Raw genomic sequence first — 27,934 nt, forward strand, 5'->3', positions numbered from 1 at the left:
GGGCAGGGGGGTGGGGGCGGGGGGAGGGGGTTGTTACCTGGAAGATGAAGCTGCTCCAGTTGCTGGGATCCATGGCGGAGGGAGGGAGGGAGGTGGCTCGCGCTCACCCTGGGGCGGGAGGAGGAGGAGGCGGCGGTGGGGGAGGGGGAACCCGGGGAGGAGGTGCGCGGGGCGGGCAGGAGGGGGGAGGTGGAGGGTGGGGGGAGCGGAGCACACTGCGCGCGGGGGGGGCGGGCGGGGGGCGCGAGGACACACAAGAGGCTGGAGCGGGCGCGAGCGCTAGCGCGAGCGCGCGCGTGGCCAGCGGGAGGGGCAGGCGCGAGAGGGACTCTGGCGGGTGGAGGGACGGGGGAGCCACCCAGCAGCCCGAGTCGCCCCGAGCGCGAGACCCCTGAGACGGCTGCTGATTGGCTGACGATGGCGCAGGTGGTGGGCGCGCGGGAGACGGGGCGGCTTCTCTCCTCTTCCCCCCTCCAACGATTCCACCCCCCCTCCCTCCGCCAGCGGCCGTTATTTCGCGCGCACGCGCATAAGGCCGCTGTCGTTGCCGAGCGGGAGAATGGGGGAGCGCGCGCCGGGGGCATGGACGGGGCGGGGCTAATCCCTGAGCGCGCGCCCGCCTAACGGTCGCAGGCGTCATGCTTCGGCTTCCGCTTTTTGCGTCATGCAGGCCACCGTCCTCTCCGCCCAACTCCGGCGGTTTATTTACAATCCTGCGCTGAGTCGTTCACCGAAGATGGCGCCCAGTGAAGTCGCCTGCCTTGCTCGCGGCCCACCCCGAGGCGGTCACACCCCTGTCCCGCCCCCGCAGCTCCAAAAATCAGGCGGAAACACCGGAGCAAAAACTGTATTTACACAACACGGGGTTATACAAAGATTTAAAAAGGCGGAGTGAGGAGACGATGGTCAGGAGGGGCCACAGCGCTGGCCGGCGGCGAGACCCAGGATGTTTGCCTGCAACACAGGAGGGAGACAGCGACGTTAGAGAGGGGCGTGGGGCGCAGGACAGGCAGAGGAGGGGCAGGGCCGTGACTTCACCTTAAGGAAGGACTCCATCTGTTTCCCCGTTATGCCCTCCACGCGTTCCAGGTCCTCCACCTGGCGGGACAGGATCGATGGGGGACAGGGTCTCGGGGGTACCCGGTCTCCCCCGCCCTCCCCCAGTCCAGTGGGCTACTACCTGGCTGAAGGGGCCGTGGAGCTCCCGCCAGCCCACGATTAGCTGGGCCTTCTTCGGGCCAATGCGCTGAAGACTGCGGAGATCTCGGGCTGAGCCTTCGTTCAGCAGATCCAGTATTTTTTGGCGCCCATGAGCCAGTAGCTCTGGGCTGATCTGTAGCTCCCAGCAGTCCTCAGCCTTCTCCTCAGGCTCTAGGGCATCCAGGGACTCCAGCTGGGAGGCAAAGGGAGATGAGTGACACGCAGGGCAGCCAAGTGCTTTGGACTCCTCTGCCAAGACTAGAAGCCCAGCACCAGCTACCTCCTGCGCTCCAGCCTCTTCCTCTCCTGTCAAGTGTGTCCAAAATCCCGCCCTCAGGTCACTCTTAATTCTCATTATACAACTAGTGAAAGAGAGGTACTACTTAGTACCCAGTGGTAATATTAGCACCCCTTCTCATGGAGTTGCTGTGGAGATCAAGTGAGTTAATGAATGTAAAGCACAAAATAAGCTCTTAAATCTGGTCCCTCATCTCTAAAAGGGAAATAAACTGTCTTTCAAAAGTACATGGGAGAAAGTAATATGAATAAATGATAACTCCCCCAACCATCTCAGTTTTTGGGTAGTTCTAGTGGTGTTCGATTCTGGGTATGAGTGTGTGTGGTTTCATGCTTGAGTACTTAGTTCCCTAAGTTTTCCCTCTTAAGCTTGTAGAGGGCAGAAGCCAGGCTACACAGTGGAACATCTGCTCTGCGAGGTACATCCGCATCACTGCCTTCCACCCTAAATACCCTGCAAGGAACCAACCATCACATTCCAGGGGTAAGCAAGTTGAGGTCTGTTAATAGCTGGCGGCCATCACCCAGTTCGTTTAACCCCAAGGGCAACGCTCCTCCCCCTAGAGCCTACTCCCCCTTACTTCTGGGCTCCAGGTGTAGCCTAAGCCCCCAGCTACTTTCACCTTTCTCTTCCGGCCTTTATTCTTCAGGATATGGATCTCGGCATTTGGGGATGCTGCCTGCTCCTGAACTGAAAGTAGGAATTGAGAATTGGAGTCAGGGCAAAGGGTACTTTTCACCCTCCCTGGTAGCCCTTTGGTTCTTCCATTTCTGATTCCCCAGCTCCCCTCCACCCAGAGTTAACCTGTTGTGTTTCCACATGACCTTTTTTATACCCGCATTTAAAGGAATTTCAGTCAGTCTTGCATTATCTTCAATCCTCTACTTGTCTGTCCATCCCACTGTACTAAACGCCCGAGGGCAGAGTACTCCCTGCACTGCCTCAGAGCCTCCTCACCCCTCCCTGGGACTGGTATGTGGTGGGAGAACATGAATGACATGGAGACAGCTGCTCCTAACACTTCCTCCCTTATAGGATCTCAGCTGCCTTGGCCCTGCTAGCCCCTGGAGTCAAACTTACTTAGCTGTAGGGGCATGACCACAGCCTTTTGCAGGGGCTTTGCCACTGTGACTGTGCGATGTGAAAGGGGCCGGAGCATTGTGGGACAATGGTTCTCCTTTTCCTCAGCCTTCTGGGCCAACACCTTGGCCTCCAGTTCTTTTTGCTTCATCTTAAGTCTCTGTTGGAAAGGATCAGGGAGATGTGATCCAGACCCAACTCCAGGGCAGCCTGAAGGGCAGTGGGTTACCAGGGTGAGTATGCAAGGCTCTGAGCCCCCAGAGGGCAGGGCTAGGACCAATGGGAGGTTACCAGGAGACAGGTGGAGCCTAGCATAATTAAGGGCTTTCTGTGATCAGGGGGCTGCCCAGAGGTGGAACAAGCCTCTGCAAATATTGAAGGGAAAGGCTTTTAAAGCACAGTCCTCAATTACTTGAGCTGGGCTTTAGGAAATGTAATGTTTAACATTTGTTGCTTTTACTTTGAACTTTTTCTTCTCACCCCCTCACATCTGACCTTAATTGTCTGTCAAAGTTCAACCACGTTCAGGACATTCAAGCAGAAGCTGGAGAACTTCCGGTGTTGGGAGAAAACTGGACTCTAGTCCAGCCTGAGTGTCCTTCCCTGTCTGAAGATCCAAGGATTGCTTCTCAAGGCCAACAGGAATCCCAGCTCCCACATCCCTAAAACACCTACCTCAATCTCTAGGTCCTTCTCTTCCACTGTCTTCATTAGCACCATCCGCTCTCGCTTTGGGGTACTCAACAGAGGGGCCCCCTGGCTCCCCTGGGAGGCCAGCAGACGGTCCAAGCTCAGGAGGCGCTCCAGCATGGCCGGGTCCATGCTGCTTAGCTTCTGTAGGGGGCTGAGCAGAAAAAGAAGTTGCTCCCCACCTACCTCCTCCCTAATCACCACCTACAGCAGCAGGACTCCCCTCACCACACCTTAACTTGGTATATCCTGTAGCTCCAGAACCTAATGTTAACTTGCTAGGCATCCAGTTTCTCTGGGTGCAGTGTCTTCATCAGGTGAAGTGACTGCTCAGGGATGCCAGGAAATCAGGCGAACACTTGAGTGCCAGGTATGAGAGATCTAAGACACTGCCCTGCCCTAGAAGCACTGTCTACTGAGGAAATCAAGAGACCATGATAAGGTGACAGCCAGGGCAGTGCCTGTCCATTTGGAGGAGCAGTTGCAGAAAACATCACAGAGGATGCCATCTTTAGCAGGGCTTTGAAATCCACTGAAGACCTCAGCTGCCAAGCTTCCCTGCCGTGGGCAGCAGGGAAGGCCTGTTCAAGCAGAGTCCTGACTGACTCTGAGCATGGTAAGGCTTATTTTTTTTTTTGAGACAGGGTCTTGCTCTGTCACCCAGGCTGGAGTGCAGTGTTGAGATCACAGCTCACTATAGCCTTGGCCTCCTGGGGCTTAAGCAATCCCCCTGCCTCAGCCTCCTGAGTAGCTGGGTCCACAGGTGCATGCCACCATGCCCAGCTAATTTTTTTATTTTTTGTAGAGATGGGGTCTCCCTATGTTGCTCAGGCTGGTCTTGAACTCCTGGGCTCAAGTGATCCACCCACCTTGGCCTCCCAAAGTGCTGGGATTACAGGTGTGAGCCACCACGCCCAGTCAGCAACATCTAACATTCATTTATTTTGCCTGGAATCTTGCCCCACACCTCCTCACATCTGTATCAATGATCTTTCCAGGTCAGTTTGATGCCACCTTTCCCATGACGCCCAGCTTAACAATGCATCTCCCTTCCTATGCTGTGAACTGGCTCCTGGAGGACAGGGACACTCCTGTGCTTTCCATGCTAGTGCCTTGGAAAAACAGGATCAGAACATATGTGGGCAAACACTAGAAGTCATCTCTTCCTTCCTGGCTCTCACAGCAGCAGCAGCAGCTACTCCTTCCTGATTCTGAATTCTCCACCTGGTATCACATACTGATGTTCCCATCTGACTTTCTCTCCTGTAAGGCCCCCAAGCTCTGGGTCTGCTGGGTTTGATGTGCCCAACTCTTGAGTTTCCCCTTACTCAGAGTGCCTGTCTGACAGCTTACCTGTGCACATTTCTGGGTGCACACAGCAGTGGGGAGTGCTGACAGATGGTTTGGGAAAGACAAGACTGAGAGATGGGGTCACGAGTGCACAAGCATCTTCTTGTGTGTGGCATCTTCCTTAACTACAGTAGCCCTCTGGGACAGAGTGGGCACTAACCCTTGGCCTCCTCAGGTGACCTCTGTTTAGTAGTTCACAGGCTTTATTTGGGCTAGGGGTAGAAACAGGGCAAAGTTAAAACTGCAACTGGCTCTTGGGGGGTGGAGGGAACAGCGCAAGGGCTAAGTGGCCAGACACAGAAAGCAAGACCCCTGAACAGGGATGACCTGAGGATTAGTACATACTGGGCCATGAGGTGGGGTGATCGGAGTTGGGGCAGGAGGTGACACAAAGGACTTAGTTTAGAGGCTTTATCTGGATTGAGGGTAGAAGCAGTTAGGACAGCAGCTGGCTCCCCGGAGAGTCGTGGAGAAGCTGGGCACTGACACACACACCAGGTGGTCTCAGCAAGACAGCTCTTCCAAGTCTCCTTTGCTTTGCTCTCATGGATCTGAAAGATCTGATCCAGATCACTCCTTGAACCAGAAGCAAAAATGCTCATCCTTGAAACAGCTGTCCCAAAGTGAGAAGTTCTGCTGAGGGCTAAAGGGGTTGGAAAATGGAAAGGATCCCCAGGAGGAGGCCTCCTTAGGTCCCCAAGGCAGCAGCACTGAGGAGAAATTGATCTTAGACTTTAGTGATTCCATGTCACCTAGGCTGGAGTGCAGTGGCATGATCTTGGCTCACTGCAACCTCCACCTCCCAGATTCAAGCAATTCTCCCTGCCTAAGCCTCCCGAGTAGCTGGGATTACAGGCGCCCACTACCATGCCCGGCTAATTTTTGTATTTTTAGTAGAGACAGGGTTTCACCATGTTTGCCAGGCTGGTCTTGAACTCCTGACCTCAGGTGATCTGCCCGCCTTGGCCTCCCAAAGTGCTGGGATTACAGGCGTGAGCCACCGCGCCCAGCCGGGGGTGAATTTATTTATTTACTTTGAGACGGAGTCTTGCTGTGTCGCCCAGGCTGGAGTGCAATGGCCGCAATCTCAGGTCACTGCAACCTCTGCTTCCTGGGTTCAAGGGATTCTCCTGCCTCAGCCTCCCGAGTAGCTGGGATTACAGGCACACGCCACCACACCCGGCTACTTTTTGTATTTTTTAGTAGAGATGAGGTTTCACCATGTTGGCCAGGCTGGTCTCAAACTCCTGACCTCAGGTGATCCACCCAACCTCAGCCTCCCAAAGTGCTGGGATTACAGGAGTGAGCCACCGCACCCGGCATAGGGTGAATTTAATGGGAGAGGAACAAGATCACAGCTCTCTGCTCAAGGATCTGACAGGCATTGCAGCTCTGCTGCCAAGCCACACATCAGGAAGGGGATACACCCAAGGCCCCACTGCTCACCTGAGTTTCTGGGAGGCAGAGGCTGGAGCTGCCATGGGCTCAGGGCTCCCGATCTCCTCTTCCTCAGGGCCTCGGGCCCTCTTTGCCTCTGGTGGACCAAGCAATTCTTTCTGAGACAGCTTAACAGGTCCCAAGACTAGATGATTGGAGGATGGGGCGGAGAGAGGGATTGGGCATGGTCAGCCTCTGTGCTGATGCTTGGTGGTTTCAACAAACTCCCTAATTTCCAGACCCAGCCTTTCCACTCCTGCCTCCCCAAGTTCTCACCATGATGCTGCAGGGTCTCATTGGTAAAAGGCCGGTTGATCACCTCCTTGGACCTGGCAGCAAAGTTGAGTGCGGAGACTGTGTCTAGGTAGAAGCGTCTCTCAGGGGCAATATTGGCAATAAGTATGCTGTGGGCTGAGCCACCCAGAGAGTCCTGAGGGTGAGACCAGGCAGTGGGTGGGTCAGAAGCCCAGCCTTCCTATGCCTCAACTGCTATTCCCCACCCCACAGCAGGCCTGAGAACCTCCTTCTGCAGCCCCTTCTTCCCTGAGACAGGTGGGCCTGACCTGCAATAGGCGAGTGAGCTTGCTGTCCCGATAAGGTACACGAGGGAGGCCCTGATTCAGTGCATCTACCACTTTGCCCAGGACAAACAGGGAGGTGTTGATGGCTCCGCTCTCTTTTAGCCGAAGGCCCTTGTTGCCTGTGCGCCGGTTGTCCTCTGACCCGGCCAAGTCAATCAGGTAGAGTTTTCCCTCTCGCTGGCGAAATGGGGCCAAACGTTCCTGCTGGTCCACCTGGGGGTAAGAACAAAGGTCTCGTGCTTAGATCAGGCTCCTGGGCTTCCCAGGTCCTCACCCGTCTGCGGCCTCACCTTGACCAGGAGCACAGCATGACTGCGGGAGGAGCGCTGGTTGAGCCGGGTGGCTCCTACAGTCCGATTTCGACTGGCTGGCAGGAAGTGCCGCTCAAAATCAGCAAAGCTAGTGATGGGCTTCTGGGTGAGACTCGGAATCAGGATGTTCCCCCGGCAGTCTTCTCGGATCACTAGGTCTCCCGATGCAGGCTCCAGGAGGTCTAATACCTGTGTAAGCAGTGAAGGGGAAGGGCAATTCTCCATAGAGAGGCTGTTTCTTCCTGGGGATCAGTTTCCTTTCTCTGTTCTATTCTCAGAGTTGTACCATCTGCTACCCCAGTCTCTGTCTTTCTAGGTCTCACCTTACCTCCCTGCTACAGCAGAGCTTCATGTTCTAGAACCAGGTCTTACTTTGACCGTTTGTTGCTCCTCTCCCAACCAGTGAGGGGCCTCACCTTCTCCTGGTAGATCTCTAGGTAAGACATGGTGACAGAAAGGGCCCATGGCCGGCCCTCGGCACCCTCCTCCCTTGTGAGCTGCAGGAGGTCCATGAGAGCCCGCGGGATCACCCCAGGTTGCTCTGGGCTGCCCAGCATTGTGTGCGTCTTCCCTGGGAAGAGAGTGGAGAAAACTGTGAGGTTTTCCTCTCCGTTTCCCCAGCCCTTTCTGACCCATAGCTGCTTCTTTTCTGGCTCCCTCACCAGCTCCTGTGGGTCCATAGGCAAGCACGCTGGCATTCTGCCCTTCCAACAAGTGCCTTAGGATGGGCTGCACTGAACCTGCATAGATGTCCTGCTGAGTACTCCTCTCCCCATAGAAGGCATCAAACCTGCAGGAAGAAAGAAACAAATTAGCGTGTGTGTGTGTGTGTGTGTGTGTGTAAGGGGTGGAGTGGGGTGGGGGTGGGTAAGGGATTCTACTCTCATATGGACCTTGGATTTAAGAGAACGTCTCTATCCCCTTTCTTGTACAAAGACCTTAAAAAGCATCCACCTATCACCTACTCCCTCCTCATCTCTCTATTGGTGTTAGGAATACAGAGATGGATCTGATATCCCTGCTCTTGGAGTTTGCAGTCTGGTAGAATAGATATCCACTCTTCGCTGTGACTTAGGAAACAAAGATAAGAACACACTCTCAAAGGAGTAACTGATTCTGCTCAAGGAAGGAAGATTTTGACCCGAAGAAAGAAATTCTGAGAATCAAGAATAGCACAAAAGCAAGGCTTCCCAATCTTTTTCAAATGGCTACATGTGTAGAACATTGTATTTTACACCATAATGGGGAAAATAGAGGATGCTGCTTACGACTGGACTAGACTCCATACACCAATCACCTATTCACTGCGTTCTGGTGGAGAAGCTGCAGCTTAGGCCACAGCAGAGAGTTTAGTATATGTTGAGGGAATGAGGCTGGAAAGAAACTGAAGCCCAAATTGTTAACAGTCTAGTATGGGAGCTAGCAAACTTCTGTAAAAAGGCAGATTGTACATATTTTAGGCTTTGTGGGCCATGTGTTCCTTTTACAACTACTCAAACTCTGACACTGTAGTCAGAAAGCAGCTATAGACAATATGTAAATAAACGATAAAATTTTATTTACTGAAAATCTTACTCCTGATCAGATTTGACCTGCAGGCCATGGTTTGCCAGCCCCTGCCTAGAAAAACAGGCCAAGGAGTTTGAACTTTAAATCCCCAGTAGGATTATAAAGTAGCTGCCCTCGTGAGTTCTGTCCCCAAATCTGGGTGGTCTTCTCTGACACTACCCAGCTGCAGCTTGGGTACGTTGGCTGGCTGGTCTGTGTTCCCCCAACCCTCCTCATATGTCCCCCAGCCTCTACTTGGGGCTCACCTGCTCACCCTCATTGCTCCTCCCTCTCTGTGCACAGTAACGTATGTTTGATTCAGCCTCTCATCTCTCCCTACAGTATCCCAGGGAGGGCCCATCATGGGGGCACCTGTCAACATTTCCTAAGTGAACAGTGAAGGCTCAGGGAACAAAGCAGTGCTAAGAAGGGAGCAAGGATCCTGGGGAGGCAGGTCGGAGAAACTCTCTGGGGAAGTGATAACGTGGGCAGGCCTAGGAGAGGGAGGTGATGGCATGAGGGAAGAGGAGTGGCCTGAACCTTACTGGTATTTGAGAGTCTCCTGGTGGTTCCTCCAGTTAGCAATCTCTAGAGAGCAGCTGTCCATGCCCCGCACACAGGGGGAATCGCTTGCTCCAGCTGTTCCATCCACAAATGGCCGCAGTCGCACAGCCACCCTTACGCGAGCTGGAGGTGGACGACGACTAGCTCCAATCTTGCTTAGCCGACAGCGACCAGCTCCTGGAGGAGAGAAGATCACTTTTAGACATGAAGTATGGTGGTAGCAGAAGAAGCAGGGACCAACTTTGCTGGGTGGGCCAGGGGCCACAGCTCATGTTGGAGAAGCTCATTCTGCCCTGGTCATGTTGTGGACACCCCTAAGCTTGGCCTCAGTGCCTTCCCTGCTCTACGAGCAAGTCCAGCGGGTGTATAGCAGGCTTCTCAGCCTATAATGTATACATAAATAACCTGGAGGATCTTGTGAAAAGTGGATTTGGTCTCAGTCTCCCTGGGGTGATGCCCAAGATTTTGCATTTCTAACAAGCTCCCAGGTGATGCTGGGCACTTAAAAAAATTTAAAAAAGAGAGAGAGAGGGATGGAGTCTCACTAGGTTACCCAGGCTTGTCTTCAACTCCTGGGCTCCAGCGATCCTCCTACCTCAGCCTCCCAAAGTGCTGGAATTATAGGCAGGAGCCACCATGCCTGGCCCAGGACATGTTTTGAATTGCCAAGGGTGAAGTAGACCAGCACCTCACAAGGTTGTTCTAAGGATTAAAAGCGTTGACATCTGACTGAAACCTAAACCAGATAGCGAACTGCCAGAATTTTCTGTGTGTGTGTGTGTGTGTGTGTGTGTGTGTGTGTTTGAGACAGTCTTGCTCTGTCACCCAGGCTGGAGTGCAGTGGCATGATCTCAGCTCACTGCAACCTCCACCTCCCAAGTTCAAGCGATCCTCCCACCTCAGCCTCTCGAGTAGCTGGGATTACAGGTCCCCAACACCACTCCTGGCTAGTTTTTGTATCTTCAGTAGAAACAGGGTTTCACCATGTTGGCCAGGCTCAAGTGATCTGCCTGCCTTGGCCTCCCAAAGTGCTAGGATTATAGGCGTGAGCCACCCCGCCCAGCCTGTACCTCCATTTCTTAACTGGGGTTTCTAATATGTATTGAGATGTATGTATACTCACAGACCCACCCACCCCAGCAAACTGTTAATGATGATGATCTCTTGATGGGGAATTATGTGGGTTCTGCAAAAACCACCGACGTGCAATTCTTCTCTCATGTAAACTTAACCCTGAATTTGCTTCAGATGATTAAATCTTTTTTCTTTTTTTTTTAGAATTGGCAACTGAATTATTTTTATCATCAGAAAACACAATGAAGATAAAACTTAAAAAAAGAAAAGGCCTCTATTTTTGTGGGGGTTAAATGAGCTGAAAATACCTAAGGAGAGTATTACTCTATTTTATGTTGGAGGATAACATACTGTAGCTCACAGTGGAATTCAAACCTAGATCTCTTCCCCTCTAAGAATCTGCTTTTAATAGGATGCTGTATTGCTTCCTTATTATGTACCAACTGAGAAAGCTCCTGGCAGCTCTTTCCCTTCCTTGCTGGTGGTAGCAGCTGGTTGCTAGGAGCCATAGGCCTCGCAGAAGGCAAAAGGCTGGCTGGTATATGTAGCCAACAGAAACAGCAAGACAAAAAGGCAGACGGATGACCCCCACAAAGAATCTTACACCTAAGGCATGCCCATAAGCAGATGGCCTGTTTCAAAAATTGAACCTCCATTCCATCATCTGATAAATGGGGCTACTAATACCATTTCTCACATTATGGTAGCAAAGCACTTAGACATCTAGTTCTCATTTTTTTCCTCGTGGCAATCCTGAAAGTCAGGAGCAAGCAGGTAAAAACCTGCAGATGCACGTGTGCAGGTAGAAAACTGAGGTGCACTGACTTGTCAAAAATGTGTGCAGGACCTTCCTCTGCCTGCTTTCACAGGATGTTTTGGGAGAGCAGAAAGATGGCCGATGTAGAAGCACTTAAGGAAGCTCAGTGATCAATCTAAGGGGAAGGGGAAGTCCGTGATGAGGTAGAGTGTAGACTCTGGTCAGACAGAACTGGACTTCAATTCCAGCTCTGACATTTATTAGCTTGTGACCTTGGACCTTGGTTTCCTTGTCTGTAAAATAAGGTTGGGGGTGGGCCTTGGGCTTTTTGAGAATTTGGCCGGGCGCAGTGGTTCATGCCTGTAATCCCAGCACTTTGGGAGGCCAAGGTGAGCGGATCACCTGAGGTCAGAAGTTCGAGACCAGCCTGGTGGTGAAACCCTGCCTCTACTAAAAATACAAAAATTAGCCAGGTATGGTGGTGGGCGCCTGTAATCTCAGCTACTTGGGAGGCTGAGGCACAAGAATTGCTTGAATGCGGGAAGTGGAGGTTGCAGTGAGCAGAGATTGCGCCATTGCACTCCAGCCTGGGTGACAGAGCAAGACTGTGTCTCAGGAAAAAAAAAAAAAAAAAAGATAATTAAAATAAGTGCCAGATAAAGTGGCAGCACGGTGACTAGCACATAGTAGGTAGGTTCATTATTCAAGGTAAAATGGCCTGGGTTGAAATCCCAGCTCTGCCATTTACAGCTAGCTAAGTAACCTAGGGAAATTATTTTCCATCCCAGTGCCTCAATTTCCTTACCTGCAAAATGGGAATAAAAATACCTCCTTGTTAGGTTGTTAGGAGAGTAATTAAGGTGATTCATGTAAAAGTGCTTAGAACATTATCTGGTATTTGGTGAAAGGCCAGTAAGTGCTTTTTAATGTCCATCTCCCATTTTCCAGATGAGGAAACCTCAGTATAGAGGGGTTAGCTGACTGACCCAGAGTCAACAGCTAGTGAGTGACAGCTTCAAATGAAGATCTAACTCCAAAGTGCTTTACTGAACCCTCCTCAGCCTCCTTAGCCCCTTCATCTTTGCATCTCATAAGAATATGAGAATTCAAAGTAATAATGTACATACAATGTTTAGCGCAGTGCCTGGCAGCAACTGCTCAGTCCTTAGCTGTTATTATTACACCCTTTCTCTTGCTACCCACTCCTCCATCCCCACAACTTGCTTCTGCCCTCACTATTCAGCAGGGTCACCCATGACTTCCCTAATGTTAGATCCAGTAGGCATACTCAGCCTCAATCCTGTTGGACCTCCCAGAAGTATGCGACACTCTTGGGAAACACACTTTTCCCTTCATTTCCATGCCCCCCACCTTCCTGGTTGTCTTACCTAGTTTTCTGTTCACTCCTCATCCTAGGATCCGTCTATCCTTTCTCTAGACCAGCATTTCTCAACTTCAGCACTGCTGACATTTTGGGCTGGCTAATTCCTGTTGTGGGGCTGTCCTGTGCATTTAGACTGTTAGCACACGCTTACTAGATGCCAGTAGCATTCTCCACCCTCACCCTCAAGTTGTAACAACTAAAAATCTCTCCAGACATCTCCAAATGTCCTGTGAGGGACAAAGTTGCCCTGAGCTGAGACCACTCAGATTCATTTCACAGGCAGGTCACCCGCCCTCTTGGCTTCAGTAACATCTTACAGCTGATAAGTCCTATTGCACATTCTGCACAAGAGCTCTCAACTGCAGACCCACGTTCTGAACGGCTGCCCTGACGGCTCCTTTTTTTTTTTTTTTGAGACAGAATCTCACTGTCTCCAGGCTGGAGTGCAGTGGCGCTCTTGGCTCACTGCAATCTCTGCCTCCCTGGTTCAAGCGATTCTTCTGCCTCAGCCTCCCGAATAGCTGGGACTACAGGTGCGTCCCACCACGCCCAGCTAATTTTTGATTAATTTTAGAGACAGGGTTTCAGCATGTTGGCCAAGATGGTCTCGATCTCTTGACTTCATGATCTGCCCACCTTGGTCTCTCAAAATGCTGGGATTACAGGTGTGAGCCTGGCAGACGGCTCCTCTTAAACTCCACCTGTCCTATAATGTACCCTCCTTCCCCATCTCTCTGCAGCCTCCTCCTTTGATCTCTGATGTAAATGAATGGCACCAACCCCAAAAGTGGGAGTCTAACTCCAAGGTCTCTTACCTCACATATTGGTTCATCATTAACATCTGTCAAGTCTATCTCTTTAAATCTCTCTTGAACAAGTCCACTTCTCTCCACTCCCACTGCACTACCTCTGCCCAAGATCATGGTCTTTACAGCCTTCCTTGCTGGTGGTAGCAAGGTTGTCTCCCTGCCCTCTAGTCATTCCCTCTGTTTCCTTCCTTGCAGTGTAAGTTACCAGTCGTGATGAATTTCCTTCACTTCCTACAAAACTCCAAGTTCTCTTGCACCTTTGGATTTTTGTCTACGTTAATCTCTCTCCCTAGAATATCTGCACTGCTCCCCACCCCACCCCACCCTGGAGTGACTGAGGTAAACACATTTTAATTCCTCTTAAAAAACAAAACCAAAAACCCTTTCCTGGTAGACATTAAGGCTTTATCAGGTGCACCCACAGCTCTTGTTAGCCCCTCCATAAGCATTTGTTACACCCCACTATTGCGTGTTTGTCACTTTCTCCACCTGACTGCCAACTGTGAGAACAAGTTTTATCCTGCTCACCTTTCTAACCCCAACACCTGGCGCAGAGTAGGCCCTCAAGAAGTATTTGCTGAAAAAATTAAGATTTAGTGAATAAACTACTAATCACTGGCTTGTTCATTTCCATCATGAAAGTGGCTCACTGCCCTTCCTGCCCCAGAGCAGGAAGGAAGAGGGGAGGGCCACATGTAAACAATTATTTACAGCACAAGAGTCTAGCCCTCTCATGATAAAAGCACCTTGAGCTTGGACCAGGCTAGCAATTATTAATTTTCCCTTCTTTCACAATTCCTAAATTTCATTCACTCTTCTCCCTTTTATTGATGAGGAAATTGAGCTAAGAGAGCATCTTTGGCCTCTTTTACATCATAAATAAGAAAACACTTGCTGTTCTTGTCTTCTTAGTCAAGGCCTGGCAAACTCCTATCCAACCTTTGAAACCCATCTCAAGTATCACTCACTCCCTTAATGAAGTCCTCCCAGAATACTCAAGGGTTTACTTCAGATTCCACACACTCAGTTTATACACATCTCTCATTGTGTTTCGTATTACATCTGCATATGTGACACTCTACTGAAACAGACTGTAAATTCCTCGAGGAAGGGACATTATTCATTCAGGCATTTTCATATCTACCATGCACTGGACACAGTGCATCTTGGAAGGGTAAAGGGAGACTGTGCTCAGCCAGCAGGGATAGCATATACTTGGGCATAATGGTTAAAAGCAGAGGCTCTACACTCATACTCCTTGAGAGCGAATTCAAGCCCCAATATTTACTAGTTGTGTTAACTCTGAACAAACTAACCTCAGTTTCCTGTGTAAAACAAAGACAGTAATAGTAACAACCTCATAGCATTGTGTTGTCAATAAATGGTTCACCACCATAAAATGCCTACAACTGTGCCTGGCACATAGCAAGAGCTCTACATGTGTTAGGCATTCTCCTAAATGTCTGTTTCCCCACGAGGCTAACGAGGGCTCCAATGAATTACTGTGGCGCACACCATCATCACTAACCAGGATTAAGTCTCCGGGTTAGAGAGGCACATGTAAACAAATACATACAAGATTTTGGGTGTCCTAACAGCCTTTCCAACCCTAAAATAGCATTCACTTCCATGCTAGAGTGAAAGGAAACTTTAGTCTTTTATTTCGTTTTCCTGTAATCGCAGAGCATCTTACGCTGTCAACTCAAACCCAGCAGCAGCCGGGTCTGATCCTCAGCCTGCCCTCCTGCATGTCTCAGGGATGTCTCTGCACCCAAACACCATGTCCCACACAGAACCCTTCCCAAAACACGCCTCCGGCTCCCTTCTTCTCGACCTCGTGGCTAGAGCGTCCGCCACTCTTCTCTTGCTTATTCAGGTGATCTCCAGGGATGAGGCCATGACCCCCATTTCACAGACGAAGAAACCGAAGCTCACAAAGGAAAAGTGCGCGGGGTTCAAGCCAAGAGCCTGGGCCGGAGACCTGAGTCTACTGACCCAAGGGGAGAGCAGGAAATAGGAAGAAGGCAGGAGCCAGGCGGGGCGACCGGCTCGCGACCCCACACTCTCACCGTCCCCCTCTCCCCGCCCCTGCGCCATGGCCGCCTCTCCGCGACAACCCGCAAAGCCTGGACCACACTCCGACACATGACTCCCACTAAGCTCCAGACGTCGGTGCCCGCCTTGCCCAGACCGGGCTCAAGTACCTGAGGTCGCCGCCGCTGAAGCTGCCGCCATCTCGCGTCGCCTCTGCTGCGACGAAACCCCCGCGGCCATTCCACTCCCTCTTTGGGCCCGCCTCTCCTATTCGAATTCCCCGGTGCCCCGCCCCCTCTCCCAGGCTCCACCAATCACGACTACGCGCCGCCGGAAGCTCCTGCGTGCGGGTCGCCACTATCCCGCCTTCCAGCGCTCGCCTCCGGGTCCCCGGGAAAAGGTTCCCCTGGTCAGGACGCATGCGCGCGCGTGGGCCGCGCAGCGGTTGATGTCTGGAAGCGCGCTGCGATACAAACCCCTACGCGGAGCTGTTGGCGGCCACCGCTGGGGGAGCTGCTGAGCGCCGCCCGGCACTGGGCTCCCTTGCCCTTCACTTTCTGCAGTTTCTTGCCTCCGTGGGTGGTTGGCGCGTCTGCGGAGCCAGGGTCGTTGTGTGGATCGTGGGACTGCAGCCCCAGCCAAAGGGCTATCACGTCTGGTCGGTTCTGTAGATCTGGGCCCCAGGGGCTGGACTGTGGGCAGTCACGTTGCACTCGCTGCCTGCTGGGCCCAAGGCCACTGTAGGTCCCCTCGCGTCCGTGTCAGCCCAGGAGAGCAGCTTGGATGTTCCTGTCTTTATAACTTGGCACTCAGCACGTCGGCGAAGCGTGGAAAACGCTTAGTCTGTGATTCAGTCCCAGTCGCCCACGGTTCAGGTTCCCAGTCCTTAAGGGTACAGCGGTCCGTTGAGTAGCTCTCTGTCCTTTTTGAAAGGTTGGCTAGGGACGGTCATTCCACTTTTGAGCACCAGGTAGGTGGGGCCCAGGTTTAGGCATTATGTTCCACCCTATTGAACAACAAAACAAAACACAGGCCAGGCGCATTGGCTCAGTCCTGTAATCCCAGCACTTTGGGAGGCTGAGGCGGGAGGCCTACCTGAGGTGAGGAGCTCGAGGCCAGCCTGGCCAACATGGCGAAACCCCGTCTCTACTAAAAACACAAAAATTAGCCGAGGGTGGTGGCGCGCCTGTAGTCCCAGCTACTCGGGAGGCTGAGGCAGGAGAATCGCTTGAACCCGGGAGGTGTAGGTTGCAGTGAGCCGAGATGGTGCCACCGCAGTCCAGCCACGGCGTCAGAGACTCCGTCTCAAAACAAAAAACACAAATCTTAGATCGGTGTTTCTGAAACGTTTTGCCTTGGGATCCCACTACAGTTTTTAAAAATGAGGCCTCCAAAGATATTTTGTGTATATGAGGGTTTTTGTTTTTTTGTTTTTGAGACGGGGTTTCACTTCCATCTCCCAGGCTAGAGTGCAGTGGCTCAATCTCGGTTCACTCCAACCTCTGCCTCTCGGGTTCAAGTGATTCTCCTGCCTCAGCCTCCTGAGTAGCTGGGATTATAGGCGTGCACCACTACGCTCAGCTAATTTTTGTATTTTTATGGAAACAGGGTTTTACCATGTTGGCCAGGCTGGTCTCGAACTCCTGACCTCAAGTGATCCACCCGCCTTGGACTCCCAAAGTGCTGGGATTACAGGTGTGAACCACGGGGCCTGGCCGTATATACTGTGTGTGAAATGAAACCAAATTAAGGTGACATTAATAAATTTTAAAATTACAGTAACAAACCCATAGACATAAAAAGTACATCTAAGTAGTGGTTGCCAGGGGATGGTGAGGGGCTGAGGAACTGGCACTACAGCAATAGATATAACGAGTTTCTTTTGGGGGTGATGGAAATGTTAAATATTTTGGAACGAAGTAGTGATGATGGCTGCGTAACGTAGTACACATACTAAAAACCAGAGAGGTGTGCACTTTTTTTTTTTTTTTTTGAGACATAGTCTCTCTCTGTTGCTCAGGCTGGAGTGCAGTGGCACAATCTCGGCTCACCGTAACCTCCGCCTCCTGGGTTCAAGCAATTCTCCTGCCTCAGCCTCCCGAGTAGCTGGGATTACAGGCATGCACCACCGTGCATGGCTAATTTTGTATTTTTAGTAGAGACGGGGTTTCTCCATGTTGGCCAGGCTGGTCTTGAACTCCTGACCTCAGGTGATCCATCCGCCTTGGCCTCCCAAAGTGCTGGGATTACAGACGTGAGCTACCAAGCCCTGCCTAGACCTCCATCTCTAAAAAAAAAAATTAGCCAGGTGTGGTGGCACACACCTATATTCCCAGCTACTTGGGAGGCTGAGGTGGGAGGATTGCTTAAGCCCAGGAGCTTGAGGCTGCAGTGAGCCGTGATGGTGCCACTGCACTCTGGCCTCAGTGACAGAGGGAGACCTTGTCTCAAAGACAAACAAAAAAACTAGATTCTCATATCTGCTTCTGCATTCATGCTGTTGTGATGTCACATATAATATAGTATTTTGAAAACTCCACTATATACTTGAGAAACAATGCAAGAGAAGTCAATTGGTATCTTAGTTTTATTATGAAAATAGTTTTGAACTTGTAGACCCACTGAAAATGTCTGAGGGACTCCCAGAAGTCTCTGGACCATACTTTGAGAACATCTGACATTGGCAATTGACAGTTTGGTCTTCCTTGCCCATCAGAAAAGCCTGTTCAGTTTTCACATTTGTTGCCAACTCCAGATATGTGGTAAGAAACCTGCCAGAAATAGTGAAAAGAGCATAGATCAAGGAGATAGGGCTTCTATGTTTGAATAAATCGTTTAGGTACAGGGCCTTGGTGCCAGGCTGCCCAGACCAGAGATTTAGCCTCTTTGTGCCTCCATTTCCTCAGATATTAAAAGGGAATAATGTTTGAAATACCTCCTAGGGTTGTTTTAAGGATCTGCATCTGGCTGGTAGAAATTAGAGTGGTTTGGCCAGGCGTGGTGGCTCACGCCTGTAATCTCAACACTTTGGGAGGCTGAGGCGGGCAGATCACCTGAAGTCAGGAGTTTGAGACTAGCCTTGCCAACATTTGGAAACCCCATCTCTACTAAAAATACAAAAATTACCCCGGTGTGGTGGCGCACACATGTAATCCCAGCTATTCAGGAGGCTGAGGCAGGAGAATCGCTTGAACACAGGAGTTGGAGGTTGCAGTGAGCTGAGATCATGCCTGTGCACTCCAGCTGGGGTGACAGAGAAAGAAACAATTGATTTTTAAAAAATAACTTCCAGGCCGGGTGCAGTGGCTCACGCCTGTAATCTCAGCATTTTGGGAGGCCGAGATGGGCCGATTACAGGGTCAGGAGATCGAGACCATCCTGGCTAACACAGTGAAACCCCATCTCTACTAAAAATACAAAAAATTAGCCAGGCGTGGGGCGGGCACCTGTAGTCCCAGCTACTCGGGAGGCTGAGGCAGGAGAATGGCGTGAACCCGGGAGGCAGAGCTTGCAGTAAGCTGAGATGGCGCCACGGCACTCCAGCCTGGGCAACAGAGCGAGACTCCGTCTCAAAAAAAAAAAAAAATCCAAACTATGTCTTTAAAAGAAGCAAAGGAGGTCAGATGTAGTGGCTCATTCCTGTAATCCCAGCACTTTGGGAGGCTAAGGTGGGAGGATAGCTTGGGTCTAGAAGTCCAAGACCAGTCTGGGCAACCTAGTGAGACCCCTTCTCTACAAAACATTTTAAAATTAGCCAAGTGTGGTGGTGCATGCCTGTACTGCCAGCTACTTGGGAAGTTGAGGTGGGAGGATCACTTGAGCCCAGGAGGCTAGGTTGTGGTGAGCAGAGATCATGCCGCTACTGTACTCCAGCCTGGGCAAAAGTAAAACATAGAGTTTGTGCCATAAAAAATAATTAGTGGATGTAGGCCGGGCGCGGTGGCTCACGCCTGTAATCCCAGCACTTTGGGAGGCCGAGGCAGGCGGATCACGAGGTCAGGAGATTGAGACCATCCTGGCTAACACAGTGAAACCCCTTCTCTACTAAAAATACAAAAAATTAGCCGGGCGTGGTGGCTGCGCCTGTAGTCCCAGCTACTCGGAGAGGCTGAGGCAGGAGAATGGCGTGAACCTGGGAGGCGGAGCTTGCAGTGAGCCGAGGTGGCGCCACTGCACTCCAGCCTGGGTGACAGAGCGAGACTCCGTCTCAAAAAAAAATAATAAAATAAAATAATAATAATAATTAGTGGGTGAGGCCGATGATTCTGTCCTTCAAATATATGAAGATTAAATTAAGGTCATCTGGGACACAGCAGCAGTGATGGAGAAGAGAATGGGGGCTGGATGATAGAGGACCAGACCTAGAGGGTCTCGTGGAGAAGGGGTCCTCAAAGAGGTAATGGAGCACCATGGGTGGCCAGGAAGCCATGCCAGTCTATCCCACATGGACACCCTTTGCCTTCACCTTTATGTACTTTGATATAACAGCCGCATTGGCCGGGGCGAGGCACTACCAAAAGGCAGGACTCAGCCTGGGGTCCTGCTTCCCAGTCCCCAGGTAGCTCTCTGTAGAGGGTCCTTCCCTGCAGGCACTGAGCTCCCAGTTTGTAGCGGCTGTGCATGGATTAATTGATGTCTTAATTGGAATGGTGAGGCTGGGTCTGCAGAAGAGGAAAGAGAAAAGTATGTTAATTAAAACTGTCAACTAAAGAAAAACTCAGGCTTTTAAAGAATTAGTTTTATTCAGAAATCTTACCTAGAATGGCAACCCGTGAGCGACTTTGAGAGAGTTTCTGTTGGACTGCTCCAGCCCGTAGTTTGCGTGCCGGTGCTGGTGGGTCTGCCCTGCAGAGAGTTGCGTTAGCAACCACCCCTCCCTCCAGCGCTCGCCTCCGGGTCCCTAAGGAAAACGTTCCCCTGGTCAGGACGCTGGAGCGCGCACGGGCCTCGCAGCCATTCACTACTGGACGCGAGCTGCGGTACAAACCCCGACGCGGAGACGTTGGCCACAGTGGCCGCTGGGTGAGCTGCTGAGCGCCGCCCAGCATTGGGCTCCCTTTCCCTTCACTCTCGGCAGTTTCTTGCCTCCGTGGGTGGTTGGCGCGTCTGCGGAGCCAGGGTCGTTGTGTGGATCGTGGGACTGCAGCCCCAGCCAAAGGGCTGTCACGTCTGGTCAGTTCCGTCACCCACGGTTCCGGTTTCCAGTCGTTAAGGGTCCAGCAGTCTGTTAAGTAGCTCCCTGTCCCTTCTGGAAGCTTGGCCAGGGAAGATCATTCCACCTTTGAGTTCCAGGTAGGTAGGGCCCTGGTTTAGACATTATGTTCCCCTTGATTGAACAACAAAACAAAACAAAACACAAATCTTAGATCAGTGTTTCTCAAACGTTTAGCCTTGGGATCCCATTAGTCTTAAAAAATGAGGCCTCTAGCCTGGGCGCAGTGGCTCACGCCTGTAATCCCAGCACTTTGGGAGGCCGAGCCAGGTGCATCATGAGGTCAGGTATTCAAGACCAGCTTGGCCAACATAGTGAAATCCCATCTCTACTAAAAATACAAAAAATTAGCTGGGTGTGGTGGCAGGCGCCTATATTCCCAGCTACTCAGGAGGCTGAGGCAGGAGAATCACTTGAATCTGGGAGGCAGAGGTTGCAGTGAGGCGAGATCACGCCACTGCACTCCAGCCTGGGCAACAGTGCAAGACTCCATATCAAAAAAAAAAAAAAAAATGAGGCTTCTAAAGATGCTCCGTATATATGGGTTTTGATCCATATTTACTGTATTCAAAATGAAACCAAATTAAAGTAACATCAATGAACTTTCAAATTACAATAACAAACCCACAGACATAGAAAGTACACCTGAGTGGTGGTTGCCAGGGGATGATGAGGGGTTGAGTAATTGGCACTACAGCGAACAGATGTAACCGCTTTCTTTTGGGGGTGGTAGAAGTGTTCTGGAATGAGGTAGTGGTAATGGTTGTACAACACAGTGAATATACTAAAAACCATGAAAATGTACACTTTTTTTTTTTTTTGAGATGGAGTCTCGCTCTGTCGCCCAGGCTGGAGTGCAGTGGCACGATCTCGGCTCACTGCAACCTCCGCCTCCCGGGTTCACGCCATTCTCCTGCCTCAGCCTCTCCGAGTAGCTGGGACTACAGGCGCCCGCCACCACGCCCGGCTAATTTTTTGTATTTTTAGTAGAGACGGGGTTTCACCGTGGTCTCGATCTCCTGACCTCGTGATCCGCCTGCCTCGGCCTCCCAAAGTGCTGGGATTACAAGCGTGAGCCACCGCGCCTGGCCAGTGTACACTTTTAAAATGGCATTTTTTTCTTCTTATTAGAGACAAGGTCTCACTGTGTCACCCAGGTTGGAGGGCACTGGTACAATCATAGCTCATGGCAACCTCGAACTCCAAGGTTCAAGTGATCCTCCTGCCTTGGCCTCTGGAAGTGTTGGAATTACAGCCGTGAGCCATGGTGTTGGGTATTGGGAGAACCAGCCCCCAATATTTCAACATAGGTTCTTTCTATTTTCGCTAAGCGTCAGCCGGTCTGAGAAATAAAGAGAAAGAGTACAAAGAGAGGAATTTTACAGCTGGGCTGGTGGGGGTGACATCACATATCGGTAGGTCCATAATGCCCCACCTGAGCTGCAAAACCAGCAAGTTTTTATTAAGGATTTCAAAAGGGGAGGGGGTGTACAAACAGGGAGTAGGTTACAAAGATCACATGCTTCTGAGGCCAATACAGATCACAAGGCAAAGGGCAAAGCAAAGATCACAAGACAAAGGGCAAAATTAGAATTACTGATGAGGGTCTATGTTCAGCTGTGCATGTATTGTCTTGATAAACATCTTAACAGAAAACAGGGTTCACGAGCAGAGAACTGGTCTGACCAAAATTTACCAGGCTGGAATTTCCCAATCCTAGTAAGCCTGAGGGTACTGCAGGAGACCAGGGCGTATTTCAGTCCTTATCTCCACCGCATAAGACAGACACTCCCAGAGCGGCCATTTGTAAACCTCCCCCCAGGAATGCAATTCTTTTCCTAGGGTCTTAATATTTAATATTCCTTGCTAGGAGAAGAATTTAGTGATATCTCTCCTACTTGCACGTCCATTTATAGGCTTTCTGCAAGAAGAAAAATATGGCTCTTTTTGCCTGACCCTGCAGGCAGTCAGACCTTATGGTTATCTTCCCTTTTTGTTCCATTTTGTTAGGATATGACATATGTGACTCCATTTTGATACTGACAATATTCTTTTTTTTTTTTTTTTTTCAGATGAAGTCTTGCTCTGTCGTCCAGGCTGGAGTGCAGTCGCACTATCTCAACTCATTGTAACCTCTGCCCTTGTTCTCTAAAATCACTGTTATTCTGTTCTTTTTTAAGGTGCACTGATTTCATATTGTTCAAACACACATATTTACAGTCAGATTTCATATTGTTCAAACACACATGTTTTACAATCAATTTGTTAGTTAATGCAATCATCACAGGGTCCTGAGGTGACGTACATTCTCAGCTTATGAAGATAATAGGATTGAGATTAAAATAAAGACAGGCATAAGAAATTATAAGAGTATTATTTGGGAACTGATAAATGTCCATGAAATCTTCACAATTTATGTTCAGGACTGCAGTAAAGACAGCTGTAAGAAATTATAAAAGTATTAATTTTGGGAACTGATAAAATTCCATGAAATCTTCACAATTTATGTTCCCCTGCAGTGGCTCCAGCCAGTCCCTCCATTCAGGGTCCCTGACTTCTTGCAACAGTTGGGCCACCATATCTGTTTATAGAACCAACTGGATGGAGATTTGTCATAAGGGAATCCTCCCTCCTCACCACGGTGCCCCTGCCAAAGAAGAGGCTGGGGCTCTGCAGCTGCTGAAGTCACTGGATAGGCTGGGATAGATAGTCCCAATGCAAGCCAATGGCATTGATTAGGGAATCACTGACGAATCAGAGCATAATGCTGTGTTGCATTTCAGGTAGGGATGACAGATTTCTTGCCAGTCCCACTGCACATGAAGGCTGCTTGAGCCCTAGAAGATCATACAGGGAACTTCAACTCCTCATTTTGCCTACAAACAGGTTGCTATGTTGCCCAGGCTGGCCTTAAACTCCTGGGCTCAAGCGACCCTCCTGACTTGAGCCCCAAAGTGCTGGGATTACAGGTGTGAGCCCCCTTGCCCAACCACCATATCCTTTCTTGAGCCAACTGCATGAAGGTTAATGATAGAGAAGTCCTCATTCCCCACCACAGGGCCCCTGCCAGAGAGGAGGCTGGGGCTCCGCAGCAGCTGCAGTCACTGGGGCAGACATATTGCTAGCCCTGTATTGGCAGTGATGAGGGATCCAGCACTGTAACTGATGAGTTAAAGGACAGCATTGGGGTACAAGAGGATGGCACTAAAACTGGTGCCTGTGTTTCCCAAGAGGCAGAGCAGCTCTTGTCTGTCACAAAGACCAGCTTCCTCAGGTAGTGTGTGAACCTGCCTGATCTGATGCCCAACATGATGGGTGATCCTTTCACCTGACCTTGGTCCACAGACTCTGCATCTCCCTGCCATTGTCTGCTGATTCTCCACCCAGTCCTCCGTGGTGTTATCAGGTACAACGCTAAATTTAGGTGTCAGCTTGGTTCCATTTTGTTAGGTATAACATATGTGACTCCATTTTGGTACTGATAACATTCCTTTTTTTTTTTTTTTTTTTTTTTTTTTAGATAGAGTCTCACTCTGTCATCCAGGCTGGAGTGCAGTCGCGCTATCTCAACTCATTGTAACCTCTCCTCCAGCATTCAAGTGATTCTCATGCCTCAGCCTCCCAAGTAGCTGGGATTACAGGTGCCTGCCACCACACCTGGCTAATTTTTGTATTTTTAATAGAGACAGGGTTTTACCATGTTGGAGGCTGGTCTCCAACTCCTGACCTCAAATGATCCGCCTGCCTCGGCCTCCCAAAGTGCTGGGATTACAGGTGTGAGCCACTGTGCCCAGCCATATACTGATAACTTTCACAAAACTAACGTATACCTTCACTCGTTTTAATTTTCTTCCCTTCTTAAAATTTCTTTCCCCAACTGCATAAACCATCCTCTTCCATCTCTTTTGAGACCTCATCGGTGATCTTTCAGAATCTCCAGCCTCTTTCTCTTTCTTCCTCTTTATCATGTGAACATGCTCATGACTCTCCTGTCTAGGATTTTAAAAAGACACAAAACCCTTGTTCCCTACACCCCCGATAACTGACTTGCCTATTTCTGGCAAACTAGAGCCAAACTTCTTGAAACACTCGATTCTTGCTGCCTGTGTTTTCTCACCTCCCATTCATTCCTTAATGAGTTCAGCCTAGTGTCAGCCTCCCCCAGTCCACTGTAACCTTCTGATGGCTAAAGCCTAAGAGCGTAGTGTGGGCGGGGTTTCCACTGCTGAGAAGGTGGTGGCTTCCTGAGGAAGGAGGAATCCCAGATCTGAGAGGGCTTAGCAAGACACCCGGGCTCATGGGTAGAGGTGAGGAGGAACTGGGCCTGGTAACAGGGCAGGGTCCTCGGGCACAGACTTCAGCTAAGTTTCAGGAGTTAGGTGGGTTCCAGGAAAGAACAAAGGCTAATGGTCCTGGCCACCCACACACAGCAAGTGAGTTCAGCACTTTCTCAAGGGGAGGACTAGGGGTGAGGAGAGCTGGAGAGTGGGACATCTGGGGTTTTGGTATAAGCCACAACTAGGCCTTCCCCTCAGACCCATGACTCCAGTTTGGATCAATGTTCTAAGGAGCTGTCCTTGAAGAGCATTGATGCAAGCCAGAATCTCATCTCCTCTTGATAAATTATAGCACAAAGCCCAGGATTATTACACACCTCTCCCTCATCTTCCCACTCTTCCAGACAGATGTCCAAAGCCAGCCAGAAGTGAGATTTGCACGTCCCTGGCTGAGTCAAGAGGCAGATATCCCAGCCACAGATGCCCCCACACACACTAGCCTTAACCATATTTTTTTATTGAGCCATTTGGATGGGGGTTAGTGATAAGGGAGTTGAGTTCTTACTCCTCATCACAGTGCCCCTGCCAAGGAGAGGAGGCTCAGCATTTGCTGCAGCTACTGGGGTAAACATCCCAGTGCAGGCCAATGGCATCGATGACGGAACCAGACCGGCCACTGATGAAGCGGAGCACGGTGTTGGGGTGCAAGGGGACGGCATTGAAACTTGTGCCACTGTCTTTCCCAAAAGGCAGATAGCGGCCCTTGTCTGTCACAAATACCAGCTTCTTCAGGTACGACTTGTACTTCCCAGAAACCTGGATCACTGATTCCCCAGGGTGCAGAAAGATCTCCTCCAGGTCTCCGTTGCGGCCACCCACATAGTCACTCCACACCGTGCCATAGCGCACCTGGAGACTGAGGAAGAGGGGAGGAAGGAAGGAGAAAGAAAGGTGATGATAGGGATGACAAGTCTGCAGCTAGTCCTACAGACTGTGAAGCCTGGGTGAGCCCTGGAAGATCCTACAGGGAACTTCAACTCATTTTGCCGACAAAGAGACTGTGTCACCCAGGCTGGAGTGCAGTGGCACGATCTTGGCTCACTGCAGCCTCAACATCCTGGGCTCAGGCAATCCTCCCGCCTCTCCCTCCTGAGTAGTTGAGGCTACAGGTACTCACCACCATGCCCAGCTAATTTTTTTGTTTTTCTTTGGTAGAGATGGGGTCTTGGTATCTTGCCCAGGCTGAGCTAGAACTCCTGGCCTCAAGCAATCTGCCTCTGCCTCCCAAAGCATTGTAATGACAGATGTGAGCCACCACGCCCAGCCAGGAATTCAAAGAATCTTACCCTACGATGTAGTATTTGTTGACTCGGACCCGGAGGGCAGTGATGGGGCCGTCCAGCTGGTTGCCAGAATGAGAGAATCGCTTTCCACCACCACCTCCATACTCTCCACTATAGGAGGAAGACCTGGCCTGAACTGGAGGGGCAAGCAGGAGTTGGAGGGAGAAATCTTCCAGGAGTTCAGTTTCTCTGCACCACCCCTGTTCCTCCCACAACTCAGCTCCCCACCCCAAGCCAGCCTCCAAAAGCCTTGGCCAACAGCAGTGCCCAAGGCTGCCTTCCCAAGTTCCCATTACCAGGCTCCTGGTATCTCACTTACTGGCAGCATCGGTAGAGGCTGAGGCACAGAGAAGGGCTAGGAGAGTGACTATCAACATTCTGGGGCTGGAGTGGGAAGAAAAGAGCAAATGAAGATTCACCTTCTTCCTTGTTGACTTGATTGACCCAGGCACTCCTGACCTGCAGCTCAGACCAAGGCTTTTTCGTCCTTCAACTTAGACCTAGCAGACCCAGTCTTGAGCTTAGAAATGACTGTCCATAGCCTGTGGTCCTGTTCCTCCCTGGTGCTACCTTCTATGTCCCTGACCCCTCCAGCTCTCCCTGGTCTGGCTGTAGCCAAGCCCTCCTCTTTTCTCTCAAGCCTGAAGATGAACCCTAACTATCTGGATTAAGCCTTATTCCATCCTGGCATAAAGCAGAAAAGTTTTCTGAAATCAACCAAGCCCAGGTACATTTGGGTTGGTATGGCCATAGCCAGGAAAGGAGTTTTCTAAGGAGGGAGTAGAGGACCTCTCCCAAGCAAAGAGATGGCTGAGTTTGCCGAGCCCAGAGGCTGAGCAAAGAAAGTCTCGCCATCCGTGGTGAATTGGCCTGGCTTATGGGGCAACTAGAGCATGCTTTAAATCCCTGGCATCCACCTGGTCTCAAGGAAAGAAGCATTTTAGAGGTGCCTCTATGTCACCTGGGGAGCAAAGTTGGTGACAGAAGGGACTGTGCCAGCACCAGTATCCAAGCAGTGCTGGTGGAACTAGGACAGACAGAGAAGTTGCAGAAGGAGTCGGGACCAGCTCAAGATATTAGACCCCAGGTGCCTGGTCTATGTGTCACTATTATTTTCTCCACTAACAGACATCTGGCCATTTCCATTCTCCTGAACATCCTAGGTGTCCCCAGTCCTTCAGCAGAGACCTAGACAGCTTTGCACCTGAGATTAGTGCAGACCCAGAAGCCCCAATTAACTCAAGTCTTTCCTGCCATTCCTTCCAGGCATCCTCTTCGCCAGCTCAGATTTGAATTCCCCCAACTCAGATTCAGGCATCTCTGTCACCCCTCACCTGACAGTTTCAGACGCAAAGCAGCCCCTTGGAAACTTCCAGATGTTTTATACCAGGTCCAAGCCCTCCCCCTGCCCTTTATTGTGTGAACCTCACCTCCTGAGCAAACATGAGCAACCTCTTCGGATCAGGTGTCAGGCAGGGTCTGGAACACCTTATCCTGCCTCTCCCCCATAGTCAACAGATATTACAGCATAGGGTAAGAGTCTCTGAGTTCCTGGCTGGGCATGGTGACTCACACCTGTCATTACAATGCTTTGGGAGGCAGAGGCAGATCGCTTGAGGCCAGGAGTTCTAGCTCAGCCTGGGCAAGTGTGTGAGACCCCATCTCTACCAAAACAACAAACAAAAACAAAAATTAGCCGGGCATGGTGACGAGCACCTGTAGCCTCAACTAATCAGGAGGGAGGTGGGGAAGATCACCTGATCCCAGGACGTTGAGGCTGCAGTGAGACAAGATCACGCCACTGCACTCCAGCCTGGGTGACAGGTGGCAAGGTGGAGTCCACTCTGGGCCAAGTGCCGTATACCAGGAAGAACATAGTAAACTTAAGGTCACCACCAGAAGCTCTGGGTGGGCAAAGTAGCTTATCACCTCTAGGCTTGGTAGGTGCTCTCACCTGAAATCTGCCATCTGTCAGGACAAACAGA

The 27,934-nt window shown here is 50.7% G+C and overlaps 2 protein-coding genes and 1 long non-coding RNA gene across 4 annotated transcripts; 1 reads left to right on the forward strand and 2 right to left on the reverse strand.

Moving 5' to 3' along the window:
• Positions 1–831: 831 nt before the first annotated feature.
• Positions 832–15,392, reverse strand: KIF22 (kinesin family member 22). Of its 2 annotated transcripts, XM_032155732.2 has the most exons (14): positions 15,288–15,392; positions 9,041–9,236; positions 7,610–7,737; positions 7,364–7,518; positions 6,927–7,136; positions 6,619–6,849; positions 6,332–6,485; positions 6,065–6,200; positions 3,254–3,422; positions 2,579–2,738; positions 2,121–2,188; positions 1,181–1,393; positions 1,039–1,098; positions 832–954 (listed from the first exon to the last, which is right to left on the reverse strand). In XM_032155732.2, the coding sequence occupies exons 1-14, from the start codon at positions 15,355–15,357 to the stop codon at positions 907–909; spliced, it is 1,998 nt and encodes a 665-aa protein (XP_032011623.1). In that variant the 5' UTR covers positions 15,358–15,392; the 3' UTR covers positions 832–906. The 2 variants fall into 2 exon arrangements, with proteins under 2 accessions (XP_032011623.1, XP_058296889.1); XM_058440906.1 differs by lacking the exon at positions 1,039–1,098.
• Positions 15,393–20,180: 4,788 nt separating this feature from the next.
• Positions 20,181–22,691, forward strand: LOC131383823 (uncharacterized). The gene is made up of 2 exons (XR_009214174.1): positions 20,181–20,409; positions 22,402–22,691. It is a non-coding gene; the product is annotated as an uncharacterized LOC131383823 (long non-coding RNA).
• A 2,515-nt stretch (positions 22,692–25,206) lies between these two features.
• Positions 25,207–26,326, reverse strand: ZG16 (zymogen granule protein 16). Its single transcript, XM_032155855.2, has 3 exons — positions 26,269–26,326; positions 25,953–26,085; positions 25,207–25,522 (listed from the first exon to the last, which is right to left on the reverse strand). Exons 1-3 carry the CDS (start codon positions 26,324–26,326, stop codon positions 25,207–25,209), a joined length of 507 nt encoding a protein of 168 aa, XP_032011746.1.
• Positions 26,327–27,934: the final 1,608 nt, after the last annotated feature.

This window comes from Hylobates moloch, unplaced genomic scaffold (genome assembly GCF_009828535.3).
Source record: "Hylobates moloch isolate HMO894 unplaced genomic scaffold, HMol_V3 SCAFFOLD_6, whole genome shotgun sequence".
In the NCBI taxonomy this organism is placed as follows: Eukaryota; Metazoa; Chordata; class Mammalia; order Primates; family Hylobatidae; genus Hylobates; species Hylobates moloch.

Coding starts and splice junctions, on each gene's coding strand:
- KIF22 (XM_032155732.2), bottom strand. CDS start 15,357: ATGGCCGCGGGGGTTTCGTCGCAGCAGAGGCGACGCGAGATGGCGGCA. Junction 7,519..7,609: donor CTATGGACCCACAGGAGCTG/GTGAGGGAGCCA, acceptor CTCTCTTCCCAG/GGAAGACGCACACAATGCTG. Junction 6,201..6,331: donor TGAGACCCTGCAGCATCATG/GTGAGAACTTGG, acceptor CCAATCATCTAG/TCTTGGGACCTGTTAAGCTG.
- ZG16 (XM_032155855.2), bottom strand. CDS start 26,326: ATGTTGATAGTCACTCTCCTAGCCCTTCTCTGTGCCTCAGCCTCTACC. Junction 26,086..26,268: donor AGCCTCTACCGATGCTGCCA/GTAAGTGAGATA, acceptor TTGCCCCTCCAG/TTCAGGCCAGGTCTTCCTCC. Junction 25,523..25,952: donor AACAAATACTACATCGTAGG/GTAAGATTCTTT, acceptor CCTCTTCCTCAG/TCTCCAGGTGCGCTATGGCA.